The sequence below is a fragment of the Manihot esculenta genome, chromosome 17 (genome assembly GCF_001659605.2).
Source record: "Manihot esculenta cultivar AM560-2 chromosome 17, M.esculenta_v8, whole genome shotgun sequence".
NCBI lineage: Eukaryota > Viridiplantae > Streptophyta > Magnoliopsida > Malpighiales > Euphorbiaceae > Manihot > Manihot esculenta.
In genome coordinates, this window is record NC_035177.2 from 21,659,248 (window position 1) to 21,673,640 (window position 14,393).

Here is a 14,393-nt window from a genome sequence, read left to right on the forward strand (position 1 = left end):
GTATCTGGACATCAGGGACTATTGGTTCTGCTGGTGGAGGAGGAGGTGCAGCATCCCCTGGGTTAGGGTTTGCTGGACTTGGGAAAAAGGGTGAGGATGGAAACATGGGGTACTGTGGGTAAAAGGGAGGATAGGGCATAAAGGTGGGATATGGATTATGGCTAAAGAAATTCGATGTACCTCCCATCGGATACCCTGGCCCTTGCGGGTAGGGTGGACACTGTGGTGGAACAAAGCCCGAGGCCTGAGTGCCTCCTTGGGACTCTCCCATATCCTCTACTGACATACTCATGCCCAAACTACTATCTCTTCTCTGGTTATCCTCCTCTGTTTCCATCACATCCGCTGACATACCTTCATGAACTGATTTCCTCCGACCTGCATCAAAAGACCTCCTAGGGTCCCTTGATGTACTTTCCCTGATCGCCCTACAAGATCTTGCCCTCTGCAGAGCAGGGGGATGGGCATCCATGCCCTCATTCTCTGGCGGAGCTCCAGTCAATCTCGCAGATCGACGAGTTCCTCTCATCTTGACTTCTGAAAGCATAACATAGCACATAAACATTAGCATCTTATGGTTCATGTGGAAACACATGAACCTGCATCACATACATAACATAGCATTAATGCACATGCTCATCATCATGGCATTTCACATCATCATACAAGACAGGACTCCATATCCTATCCTAGTGGACATGATCTTCCTATTGTGCTTGCCCTACTATAACCTCTATGAGCCCGACACACTATAGGTCCGACCATGTGAACCTAGGGCTCTGATACCATTCTGTAATGACCCGGAAATTGGACCGCTACCGGCGCTAGGATCCAGATCGACTTAAGGTCGCCGGGACCCGTAGCAAGCCTAACATACATCCTGTACAGCTGGTATAATCCCAAACATGATCAAACATAATCGTAAAACTTTACCTTTAACCAGTTTGACCTGTGTATGCACTATGACTGGACTCATAGAACCCCTAGGGTCAGCATACCCTATGTCAAACTCGGTCCATCACATGTATATAAACATAAGGAAAAAATAAAACTCATGTACAAAGGGATTATCCAACTCGGGCCAAGCACAATACTATAACTCTGAACATATATCATAATGTCATATTACAACATAACTCTTTTACATCCTTACATAACTTTACATTACATCATGTCCACTACTATTCTATTACATATCATGACCATAACCGTATCTCGTCATCTTCCTGAACTACCTCTGACCCTGCAAACCTGGGGTTAGGGGAGAGGGGTGAGCTAAAAAGCCCAGTGAGCAGAAACCATAAAAGAAAACAGTTCATTTTAACATATGCTATCATGGAATGCGTGACATCACAAATATATCACTTCAAGGATGAATCTGTCACCAATAGCCCTCTACATATCAATCTCGTACCTTAACAAGTCAACAATACTCTATGCCAGGGGCGATACGGCCACGCCTGGACTTCATATGCTCTATGCCAGGGGCGATACGGCCACACCTGGACTTCTCATCTCATCTCATATCGTACATGCCATATCATATCATACCATATAATGTCATAACATACTGAGGGCTAGAGAATCATCCAGTATCCATCCACATCATTGTCATCGTATTATGCAATGCATCATATTCGTGAATTCTAATGCAAACAACCTATTGCATAACATGGTATTCATGATGCATGAACATGCCTGAACATGCTAAAAACATTTGATTTAAAACATAAGGGTTAGTTCCACTCACCTCTGGCTAGCTCTGGACTAACTCTGAAGCAGCTAACACTGCTAAACACCTCGGTTCCTCGGGTCCGATCCTACACAGGTGGACTCCAGTGAGGTGCCAAACATACTCTAAACAACTACCCAAAAACCCCCTAAAGCATCACTTAAACATGCATAGAAAATACTCATGAAAAGGCTGGACAGGGCACTTTCGGCGGCCGAAAGTCCCAGACAGAGACGAAAGTCAGGCAGGTTCGGCGGCACCTTCGGCGGCCGAACTCTCTCTCCAGAGACGAAAGTCAGGCACTTTCGGCGGCCGAACATTACCTTCGGCGGCCGAAAGTCTGCTTTCAAGCCAAAAACCCAACTTTCGGGGGCAAGGTTAGGCGGCCAAACCATGCATCCTCAGGCAGGTTCGGCGGCCGAAACCACCTTCGGCGGCCGAACCTGAGTTCATCCAGAACTCAGCCTTTGTGCATTTCAAGCCTCCCAAACCTTCCATACACCCCCAAAACAAGCATCCAACTCCTCAAACACATGCATACATCCTTAACCATGCACAAAGGAGCTCAAACAAGCTTAAACTCCCCAAAAACAACATCTAAAGCATACATAGATAGTTTATGACCCACATAGGCCAAAACCATCAAAACAAACCAAACCTCACATACTCTTTCCCAATCATGCATACTCTCTCCCATATGCTCAAGGGGCTTGAAAACTGACCTAAACCCCAACACAAACATCACATGAACATACATTATCATACATTGGGCATAAAACCCACATAAACCCTAACATGCATATCTACCCATACTCAACCATCAAAACCTCTTAAAACTCACTTAAAACTTCATGAAACGTAAAAGAAAGCATAGATCCACACTTACCTCTTGAAGATCGAGGGTTTGTGCGAGCTCTAACTTGGAGATGGGAGGAAACTACTCCTTGGGTCTCCAAGCTCCCAAAACTTTGATCTAAGCTTGAAAACTCTTCAAAACAACCATGGAACTCATAAAAATATGAAGGAGATGAAGAGAAAACATGAAAATGACCAAAGGAGGACATGAACACACCTGAGCTCGAGAATGGGGAGAAATCTCGCCCATTTTCGGTCTGAGGGGCTTTTATAGGTGGCCAGCCAAACCTCCTTCGGCGGCCTAACATGCATGCAAAACACCCCCATGTTCGGCGGCCGAACTTGAGGTTCGGCGGCCGAACTTGGTTTGTTCAAACATAGCTTTCGGAGGCCAAAAGCGCTCCCAAAACCCACTCATGTTCGGCGGCCGAACTTCACTTTCGGCGGCCGAACCTGGCAAAAACCTCCTTAGTCTTTTCTTTTCAAAACTCAAATCTTTTTCATTTAAAACCATGAAATCAGTAAAAAAAAAATCATTTTAGAAATCACATTTTTACCCCTCTAGAAGACTCTGGCATCATCAAAATTCCATATTCCAACGGAGATTCCGCCGGAAGGTAGGGATTCTGATGCCGGAATCTAGCCGGGTATTACAGAGAATGTAATACCCGGCTAGACTCCGATATCGGAATTCCTACCGTCCGGTGGAATCTCGGATGTCGGAGACCTCTAGAAGGGTAAAACCATGTTTTCATGAAATGTTTTAATGTTTTGATGATTTTAAGTAAAGAGGAAATGAGTTTTTAAATAAAAACACCCTTGGAGGAAACTCAGGTTCGGCCGCCGAAACTCAGAGTTCGGCCGTCGAACATGCATGCATTTCGGGTGAGCCTTAGGCCCCCGAAGGCAAAGGTGAGGGGAGCCCAGGTTCGCCCGCCGAACCTCAAGTTCGGCCGCCGAACATGGCATGCATGCGGAGGCACATTCGGCCCCCGAACGTGGCCTGGACAGCCACTATAAAAGGGTCCCTTAGCCGAAAACGGGCGAGCTTTTTCCCCATTTTCGGCCAAGGTGAGCTCTCCGCCGTCCCTCACCGATCTTTGATGTTTTTCCTCTAGATCTTTCAAGTTTTTCATTTGTTTTAACTTTGTTTTGAAGATTTGAACTTTTGAGCAAAGTTTTGGAGCTTGGAGGTTCAAGAACCCAATCTCTCCCACCTCCGAGTTTTGGGTCGTCTCTCTCTCGATCTTCAAGAGGTAAGAGCCGATCTTAAGCTCATTGTATGTTTTAAGTAAGTTTTATGAAGTTCATGGGGTAGAAAATACATGAGTAAGCTTATGTTGAGTTTATGAGTTTTTGATGAGTTTTTGAGCAATGTGGCTTGTAATGTGCGTTTGATGTGTTGTAGTTGGGGTTTAAGGTAGTTTGAGACCCCTAGGAGCTTATATGCATGTTTTGGTTGAGCTAAATGCATGATGGTTTGAGTTTGGAGGCATTTGTGCATGTTTGAACCAAGTTTCTGCCCTTTGGGAGAAACCAGGTTCGGCAGCCGAAGGGACTTTCGGCCGCCGAACCCTCTTGTGGAGGCAGCCTTCGGCTGCCGAAGCTTACCCCCGAAAGGAGACTTTCGTCTCTGTCTGGGAGTTTCGGCCGCCGAAAGTGCTGCCGAACATGCATGAGTTTCGTCTCTGTCTGGGAGTTTCGACCGCCGAAGGTGCCGCCGAACCTGCCTGACTTTCGGCTCTGGAGGGACTTTCGGCCGCCGAACCTGCCGCCGAAAGTGCCCTGTCCAGGCCTCCCTTGCATGTTCTTCTATGGTTGTTTCATGATGTTTTAGGGGGTTTTTGGGGGATGTTTTTAGAGTTATGTTCTAGTTGTTTGGTCCCTCATTTGAGTCCACCTGTGTAGGTTCGGACCCGAGGAACCGAGGACCCCAGCAGTGAGTCAGTTGCTTCAGTCAGTGTCAGAGCTAGCCAGAGGTGAGTGGGATAACTCTTATGCTCTTAAGTAAATAAATCAGTTTTGAGCATGTTCATACATCACGGATGCCATGTGATATTTTAGGTTGTTTGCATTAGAAATCACGAATATGTTGCATTGCATAATATGTTGTTGATGTGGATGAATGTTGAATGATCCATTAGCCCTCATATGTTATGACATGATGATATGGTATGGAAGTCCAGGTGTGGCCTGCACTACGCCCCTGGCACTATGTAAGAGAAAGACCGGACGTGGCCTGCACTACGCCCCCGGCACCATGGATTATGTATGTTATGTTATGTATAAGAGAAAGACCAGGTGTGGCCTGCACTACGCTCCTGGCATGATTGGAATATGTAGAGGGCTAAATGGTGACAAGTTCATCCTTGATATGATTAGTTGTGATGTGATGCATTCCATGATAGCATGTGTTTTAAATGCTTTATGATTCTGCTCACTGGGCTCTAGTAGCTCACCCCTCTCCCAATTTCCCCAGGTTTGCAGGTACGGGTTAGACAGAGAAGTCAAGAATAGTAATGAAGTCTTATGCATGTAATAGTTAGAATGTGGACATGACAAATTGTATAATGATGTATGGATATGTAATGTAATGATATTAAGGTTAGAAGTGTGCTTGACCATAGTATATTGTAATCCCTTTTTGATACATGATCTTAATGTTTATTGATGACTATGTTTAGCCAACTCAATACTTGTTATGCCGCCCATTGGGGGCATTGATGAGATCCCACTGAGGGGTCAAGTTTATGATTATGTATATGTTCAGTGCATGCACAGGTTGAGTTTGGTGTATGATAGAATGTATGAAAGAAAAGTTTTAAATTTTTATGTATGTTGTTGATCATGTATGGGATTAAACAGGTTTACAGGTTACATGTCAGGCTTGCTACGGGTCCCGGCGGCCTTGAGCCGATCTGGATCCTAGCGCCGGTAGCGGTCCGATTTTCGGGTCGTTACAATGAGGTTCGGCGGCCTAACCTGGACTTTCCTCAATGGTCATTTTCATTCAAAACTCAATTTCTTTCTTACTTAAAACTATAAAATACATGAAAACATTTTATAAAAACATGATTTTACCCTTCTAGAGATTTCCGACATCCGAGATTCCACCGGGCAGTAGGAATTTCGATACCGGAGTCTAGCCGGGTATTACAATAGTAATATGTATAAATAAATTTCCATCTGATTTGTTAAATAAAAAATTTTTAGTCAGAATTGATTGTAAATCGGCAAAAGATGTTTTAAAGAAAGATGTCAAGAATCTTGCTTCTAAACAGATTTTTGCTATATGGCAAACACTTTTAAGTACTTTTGATTTTGATATTGAATATATTAAAGACAGTAACAATAATATACCAGATTTTCTAACTCGAGAATTCTTACAGAACAATGGGGTGAAAGAAGAATAAACAAAAAGAAATAAAGTCCAGTTCAAGTTCTACTCCTAAAGCTCTTTCAGAGCATTCAGAAGATTTAAATCAAACCCTAAAACCCCAGTTAAAAGACTAGAGTCAGACAGATCTAAAGAAGTGGATTGAGGAACTAATTCAATCACCAGAGGTGATTAAAGCAATACAGAATATGGCGTCTTCCTCAGGAGACTCAGGTATGAATTATAAATCTAAAGCGATCGTACCCGTTAATGGTACGGCTAATCTGTCTCAAACGGTGGACAGTAAAGACTCATAAAATCCGTTAAAGGCTGTGGGTTTGCCAAAAATCCAATCTTCCTATGGTTATAATACTGGTGTTCATAAATGGCTTTTAAAGAATATTTCAGAGTTTGAAATTGAAATTGAAAATGGTTTTAATGACATAAACCCATGGGAAGTAATACGAAAATATTACCCTGAGAACTGATATTTCACACCAAAAGATCTTTCAAAACCTCAGGAATATTATTGTAGTATTTTGGAAGAAACGAATTCAGTAAAAATAAAACATAATTTTGATAAAAACCATAAAAATATAATAGCATATTCTTCTATAAAAATATAAAGGGTTATCCATCCAAAAGATTGCCGACCTCGAATTTATACACTGCCTTGACATTTAAAAATCTAAAAAAGTATTGTACTTTGTTTAATTATTTTGACTATATAGATGCATGGAAAAATATTTTTAGTATTCAAAACCGTACCACTACTTACTCATAGTTAATATATTTTGATCAACATAGTATTAAAACAACCACCAGATTTCCCAACTGGTTTTTAAGATGGTGGCAATATAGAGGTATTACTGATGAAATTCTATCACCAAAAGTACTTCAAATATATCAGTATTTTAAAGCTAATCATAAACCAGCTCAGAGTGAGATATATATACCTTCTTTAATGTATTTTTGTATGCGGTTTTTATCCCTTGGGTATATTAGTGGTTTTTTGATTTCCAACATACGACAGGATCTAATATTCCAATTATAGTAAGAAAGCACAAAATAAAATGTTGGGGATCATTCAAAAATACCACCACGGAACTTCTTGTAAAAAATTGGATCATTAAAAGAGCTCAGTTTCCCACTATCTCTTATGCTAGTAAATTAACTCTGCAAGATCAACCTTTATTTGGAGCACAGAAAGCTCAGTGCCAGGCATTACTTGCAGCAGCTAAAATTCCTGAAGAATATAAGATGATTTACCAGCAAATGTTCAGTCATCTTGACTCATCAGGAGAATCAGTAAAGAAGGAAGAACTAAAGCAAGAAGAAATTAAATCTTCCAATAAAGATTCACCAAGAAAAGCACTCAGTAGAAGGAAGAATAAAAAACAGTCCAGTTCGGAATCGGAGTCGACAGCGTCATCCAGTACGTCATCCTCCAGTAAAAATTCGATATCTTCCTATTGTGACAGCAATGAAGATGACTGCTATGGAGATGACTGCTATGGAATACTTCCAGCTATCAAGATAAAAAGCAAGACAGACAAGATAAAAAGAAAAGAAAAAAAAAAGAAAAAGAGAGAAAAAGAAAAGAAAGAAAAGTTAAAGAAAAAAGGAAAGAAAAAGAAGAATACCTCTTCAGACTCAGAATAAAGCCAGAAATAGTAAGATTCGGTGGCAGACAAACTATTCATAAATAGTAAAGATTCGGTGGCAGACAAACTATTCATGAACAGTACAAACTATTCATGAACAGTAAAAGGTTCGTCGTCATATGATCACATGAAAACAGTAAAGATTCAAAAATTTTCTTTAAATAGGGAGCCTATCCCCTTGTGAAGGCACACACTTGTATTCCATTCTCTTCTCATTCAATTGTAATTGCTTTCTCATATTCTCTCTAAAAGCCTTCAGCAATTCTGTAAAAGTTCTCAAGTTTAGAAATAAAGTAAATTATTTACATGTTTATATTGTAAGTCCATATTGACGGCACCTTTCTCTTCTCCCTCCACAATCTGACTTAATTCTAGAGATCACAGGCTAAGGTTGCAGGAACCCTAAACCAATTAATAATTTCTTTTACTAATTTTATTGGCTATGATCTTGGAAGCCATATTTTGGCTATGATCTTGGAAGTCATTAATTTAGTTATTTTATAACTGTACTGATTTTTGTAAACGGTCCAAGAGTTTTGATGGTATCATATATATATATATATTAAATTTAGGTATTTAAAAGTAATATTTTTAAAATTTAAATATTTATTAAATTACGATGAAAATTAAGGTATTTAATAAATAAAAATGCTCAAGTACATGAATTATACTTAACATAATTATGATGGCAAATGTATATTTATATATGTAGAAGGTAAATCTTTAGTTCAAATACAAACTAGAGAATGAAAAAGATAAAAGCACCAGAAAAACCAGAAAGTAAGATGAAGTTCACTGTTAAGAAGTACTCAACAACATCTTCCTTAGCTAGACATTTCTTATATTTACTTATTATATGTGCAGCTTGCTATAATTAATGTAATATCCGACTAAATTCCGGCATCGAAATTTCCACTTTCCGACGAAATCTCCATCGGAATCCGAAACCTCGATACTGAAATCTTTAGAAGGGTAAAATAGGGTTTTTATAGATTGAAAATTGAGTTTTTTTTTAAAGGTTTTAAGGTTCGGTCGCCGAAGGTGGTTTCTCCAATCATCTATAAAAGCCCTTCAGCCTAGGGGTGAGTAGTATTCGGTTCAAATCGAAAAAACCGACCGAACCGAATTAATTTCAAAATTCAGTTCGGTTTTTTATTCAATTCAATTCGGTTCGGTTCGGTTTTCAATTTTAAAAATTTTGGTTATTTCGGTTCGGTTTAGTTTTGATCAGAAAAAAATAAAAAAAAATGAACCGAACCGAACCGAACCGATTAGTGATAATAATATGTTATTTTCAATAATATAGAGAAATTAAATTATATTAAAATTAAAATATTTTAATTAAATTTTAAAATATTAAAAATAAAGTATAAAAAATAAAAAATTTATTAAAAATTGAAACCGATCAAACCGAACCAAATCGAACCGAATCAGACCGGTTCAGTTCGATTCGGTTTTTGACCAAAATCGATTCGGTTTGATTTTTATAAATACTAAAATTTCAATTTTTGATTTATTCGATTCGGTTCGATTTTGAACCGAATCGACCGAATGCTCATCCCTACTTCAGCCCGAAAATCGAGAGAACTTTTCTTCATCTTCGGGCAAAGGTAAGCCCATGTCTTGTTCTTGAGGTTCTTGCTGAATCTTTGCTTCAATTCCTTGGAGAATTCACAAGTTTTTAGCTTGTTGTTGAAGATTCGGATTGGAACTTCAATATTAGCTTTGGAGATCTTCAGAAAGCTTTTTTCCCTCTTCCTTCAAGTGGTTTTTGCTGTGTTTTCCATTGTCCTCAAGAGGTAAGTCGACCCCTTGCTTCTCCTATGTTTTTTGAAGTTTTTAAACCAAAATTTACAAGTTTTTGGGGCATGCATGATTGTTTATCCAAAAAGTTTAAGGTTTATCTTAGTTTTGATGTGAAATATTTGTCTCTTGAGAAACTGTGATGCATGTTTTAGTTTAGGACAAGTTTTGAGGTCCCTTATGTGTGTTAGGTGGTTATAGTAGCTTTTGGTTTGTTGCACGTGAGAAAGGGAGCTTTTAGGTGATTGTAAGTATAGGGCAGAATCAAGTTCTGCCTTGCTGGAGAACCTAGGTTCGGCTGCCGAACCTGCTTGTGGAGGCAGCTCTGCCTCCGAAGGTTCCAATCTTCGGATTTGTGTGGGGCTTTAGGCCGCCGAACCTGCCCCGAAGGTTTGGCTTTCGGATTTGTGACAGGCCTTTGGCCGCCGAACCCGCCTCCGAAAGTTTGGACTTTCGGATCTGTGAGGGACCTTCGACTACCGAACTTGCCGCTGAAAGTCCCCTGCCCAGCCTTTTTCTGCTTATTTTTCATGTATGTTCTAGTATGTTTTTAGGGATTCTTGGGCGGTTGTTTAGAGTCTTGTAAAAATTACGTTTAGTCCCTCATTTGAGTCCATCTTTGTAGAATCGAACTTGGGAGACTGTAGATGCCTACAGTGAGATAACTGCTTCAGTTTTAGGCTAGCGTCAGCCAGAGGTGAGTAGAACTGAACTAATATATTATTTTAAAGAAATCAAACTTTTTAAGTGTACTCATGCATTATGAATGCCATGTATATGTAATTAGGTTGTTTGCATTAGAATTCACGAATATGATGCATTGCATATTTTATCTGTGGTTGTGGATGGATGTTGGATGGCATACTAGCCCTCGAGTATGATATGTTATGACAGATATGGAAAGACTAGGCTGCCCATTCTATGGCCTGACACTATGTAAGGGAAAGACTAGGGCTGCCCATTCCACGCCCTGACATTATGGACATGTTATTATATGTTTAAGAGGAAGTCTTGAGGAGCACCCGTCGTAGGCCGGACACTATTGAAATTTGTAGAGGATTACTGGTGACAAATCCATCTTGATGTGAATTGTTTGTATTGTGACGCATTTATACGATCATATGTATATTAAATTGTTTTTATATTCTGCTCATTAGACTCTTGTAACTTATCCCTTTTTCCTAACTCCAGGTTTGTAGGATCAGAGTTAGCTCGGGGAAGTCGGCTGAATTGCTGGTACAGTCTGTTTTAATAGTATAGATGTGGACATGTATTGCTTTATGGTTTTAGAATTGTGTTTTGCCCTAATTTTTGTCCTTGTAATCCCTTTTTACATGATCTTTATGTAAAAGTTTTCAGTATAAGTTTATGTTTGAACTAAGCTTGAGGCACGTGATGTTTACCATACTGGGGCATTTGATGAGGGCTCTAGTATGAGTTTTATATTTTCAGTTCTGATGCATGCATCGGTCGAGTCTTGGTTCGTGAAATGTTTAGGTTTTTGTTATCGTGTGATTGTGTATGAGATTTTATCAGGTATAATAGAATATGTTACGGGTTTCGGCGACCTTAAGTCGATCTGAACTCTAGCGCCAGTAGCGATTCGATTTTCGGATCGTTACAATTTTAGTTAATTTGTTATTTATTTATTGACCGAATATATGTGTATTAGTGCATGTAAAAGTTTATCTTTTAGCTAGAGTAGGCAAGAGAAGTTATGCATATGATGAATGTTAGTTCCTAACTCGCACTTTGCTGGTGAAATGTCCTTATCTTTCGGTTGTTGATGGAGACTAGACATATGCTTTAAATCAATAATTATCAACATTTGTATTGGCCCTTAAAAAGAATTCATGCTTACATTATGAGCTTTCAGACTCAGAAAGATTGCAATTAGCTGCAATCTTTGAAGAGATCAAGGACATTTCGAAAGCCTAATGTGGCCTTACTTAATCTGTCAGGAATCTACATGAACAAGTTGTAAGTATGTTCAATGAACTGTCATGTGAACTTTTAACTGCTGTATTTGTATTAATATATTAAGTGACAGTATAGAGATTATGAAATAATAGAACATCAGGATTATGCACAACTTTAACAGAAGCAGCACTAGGAAATCTAGCCAGAGAGAGTTACTCTCCCTGAATGCCACTTCGAATATCTTGTTGCTGCTGTGTAAATGTAAAATAAGTTTTAACTCAGCACTAGCAGAGTAATTTCCAAGATTGTGAAATCCAAAGTTCTGAAGTTACATGAAAAAGAAAAATATAGCTTTTCAGTACACCCTGGAAAGTTTAGCTGAATCATCTCCTCAATAGTATGATGTGATTGAAAACGTAATAGACTCATGATTTGTACTGATGAGAGTATGCAGATGGAAGCTGTTCCAGCTTACTCACTTCTATAATTAAGCCGGATCAAACTTACGAGCTCAACTATCGAGCTGAAGCTAATTATTGAGCTTATTTTCTAAGTTCAAACTAACTAGAAGTTCTAAAATTTTGGCCAGCCAAGAAATCGTAAATACATGACCAATTTGTACTTTTGATAAATCTACACTTTGATACTTCTGAAGGCTTTGAATCAGGATGAGAATTTGAATATATTTTTCTGGTTACTCATCTGTTAAAATCATAATAGCAATAGCTCCAAGGTGCTAAGAGTTTCCGGGCACAACAGGACAATAAATGAAGGAATTTGGACGTTGAGTTCAGATATGAACCTTGGCTCAGATGGATTGATGGAAAGGAAGTAAAGAAAGGGAAATGAATCATAGGATAAAAAAAAGAAAATGAAAGTTACATATTTTCAGGAGAAGAAAGTATCAGCTCTGGTTAAACAGAGGAGAGAAGGCAAAGGATCAGATTGGAGAGAAATGGTGTGGGAAATACGTAAAATGAAAAAGAAGAAATTTTACATTTCTTCTTAAACTAAGAAATAAATCAGATGAAAGGGTAGGCAAGAAGAATTATCTAAGAACATCTCCTTTTTCACCCAAAGAAATCTGCTTTTTCATTTTTTCTTCTTGTAAATGATTGTATTGCAGATAAGCCTAAGTATCCAGATGAGGATTGGTCAACAGCAAAATGATGAAGATAATAACAAAATATCAATTGCCACAAATGAACAGAACAGAAACAGATAAATTTTTATTTAATAGAAGTTAAGTAAAAACAGACATCATCCACAAGGCCATGAAGAGGCCAATCACACATCATCACATCTTAAAATAAGAGAGACCCATTAATTATGATCTCCCAACAACAAATTCATAGTAGAAATATAGAAACCCCTCAGATTCCACCACGCAGACGCAGGACAAGGTGAAGGGTCGACTCTTTCTGGATGTTATAATCAGCAAGAGTCCTTCCATCCTCCAGCTGCTTCCCAGCAAAGATAAGCCTCTGCTGATCTGGGGGAATACCCTCCTTATCCTGAATCTTCGCCTTCACATTATCGATTGTGTCGCTGCTCTCCACCTCCAAAGTGATGGTCTTCCCAGTCAAGGTCTTGACAAAGATCTGCATTCCTCCCCGAAGCCTGAGCACTAGGTGCAAAGTGGATTCCTTCTGAATGTTGTAATCAGCCAAAGTCCGGCCATCTTCCAGCTGCTTCCCGGCGAAGATCAGCCTCTGCTGATCTGGTGGGATACCTTCCTTGTCCTGAATTTTTGCCTTAACATTATCAATGGTGTCGCTGCTCTCCACCTCCAGGGTAATAGTTTTTCCAGTCAAGGTCTTCACGAAAATCTGCATCCCTCCACGCAGACGAAGCACGAGGTGAAGGGTAGATTCCTTCTGAATGTTATAATCGGCTAATGTGCGGCCGTCCTCCAGCTGTTTTCCGGCAAAGATAAGCCTTTGCTGATCTGGGGGAATTCCTTCCTTGTCCTGAATCTTAGCCTTGACGTTGTCAATGGTGTCGCTGCTCTCGACCTCAAGGGTAATAGTCTTTCCGGTCAAGGTTTTCACAAAGATCTGCATGCCACCACGGAGACGGAGGACGAGGTGGAGAGTCGACTCCTTTTGGATGTTGTAATCAGCCAAGGTACGGCCGTCCTCAAGTTGCTTTCCGGCAAAGATGAGACGCTGCTGGTCTGGTGGGATACCTTCTTTATCCTGGATTTTGGCTTTGACGTTGTCGATGGTGTCGCTGCTCTCGACCTCGAGAGTGATGGTTTTTCCGGTGAGGGTCTTAACGAAGATCTGCATCTGTATTATGACAGAACATCATTTAGCAAAACAGAACTAACAAAAATAAAAACCCACCATAAAATACATAAAAAAGAAATCAATTTTACCTTGAAGGAGCTTTTCTGATTGATTTCTTAGAACTTCACGAGAGAAGATAATGGAACAAACTAAGGCGGAGAGCAAAGGCAATTTTGGCGTTTAATTTATAGAAAGAGATGGCCGACTTCGTAACGGCAACGGAGTAATTCACGCAATGGGTTTTAGACACGTGTACGATTGAGGTGTCGTGCCTTATTTGAGACGGTAAAGAATAGCGTCTGGTAGCCGTTGGAAATTGGAATCCGATGTGGACAGATGGATAGGTTGACGGAGTTTGCAAAGTGGAATTGGGATATTATTAGGTTTTTGAGGTGGATCCCACATTGCAAGTGGGACTTCTTTTTTAGTTTATTTTTATTAGGATTAGGTCTCAATCTGTGGGCTTTTCTTTATTTTTAATTTTATTTTTATGTTTGGGTGGGAATCTAATCATTGTTTTTGGCGTGACTTTGAGATGATTACGCCTTAATTAAAAAAGTAAAATAAGATAAGTTTTTTTTTAATGGTAAAATAGATATTATTTTCCTTTCTTGTTATACGAAAAAAAAGATAAAATATTATAAAATTAGTAACATATCTATTTTATGTATATTTTTGAATAAATTTTCATTTTTTAATTTTTTTCCCCAATTTTTTATTTTATTTTCTCAGTCTTATAAATGCATTTTTTA

General features: G+C 39.3%; 1 protein-coding gene and 1 pseudogene across 1 annotated transcript; both read right to left on the bottom strand.

Moving 5' to 3' along the window:
• The window catches only part of LOC110604866, a 151,936-nt pseudogene that overhangs the window by 115,541 nt on the left and 22,002 nt on the right, over positions 1–14,393 (bottom strand).
• On the bottom strand, positions 12,554–13,891 carry LOC110604415 (polyubiquitin). The gene is made up of 2 exons (XM_021742572.2): positions 13,731–13,891; positions 12,554–13,641 (listed from the first exon to the last, which is right to left on the bottom strand). The coding sequence occupies exon 2, from the start codon at positions 13,639–13,641 to the stop codon at positions 12,724–12,726; it is 918 nt and encodes a 305-aa protein (XP_021598264.1). The 5' UTR covers positions 13,731–13,891; the 3' UTR covers positions 12,554–12,723.

Bases quoted from the DNA above. Each gene is read 5' to 3' on its own strand.
- LOC110604415 (XM_021742572.2), bottom strand. From the start codon at position 13,641: ATGCAGATCTTCGTTAAGACCCTCACCGGAAAAACCATCACTCTCGAG.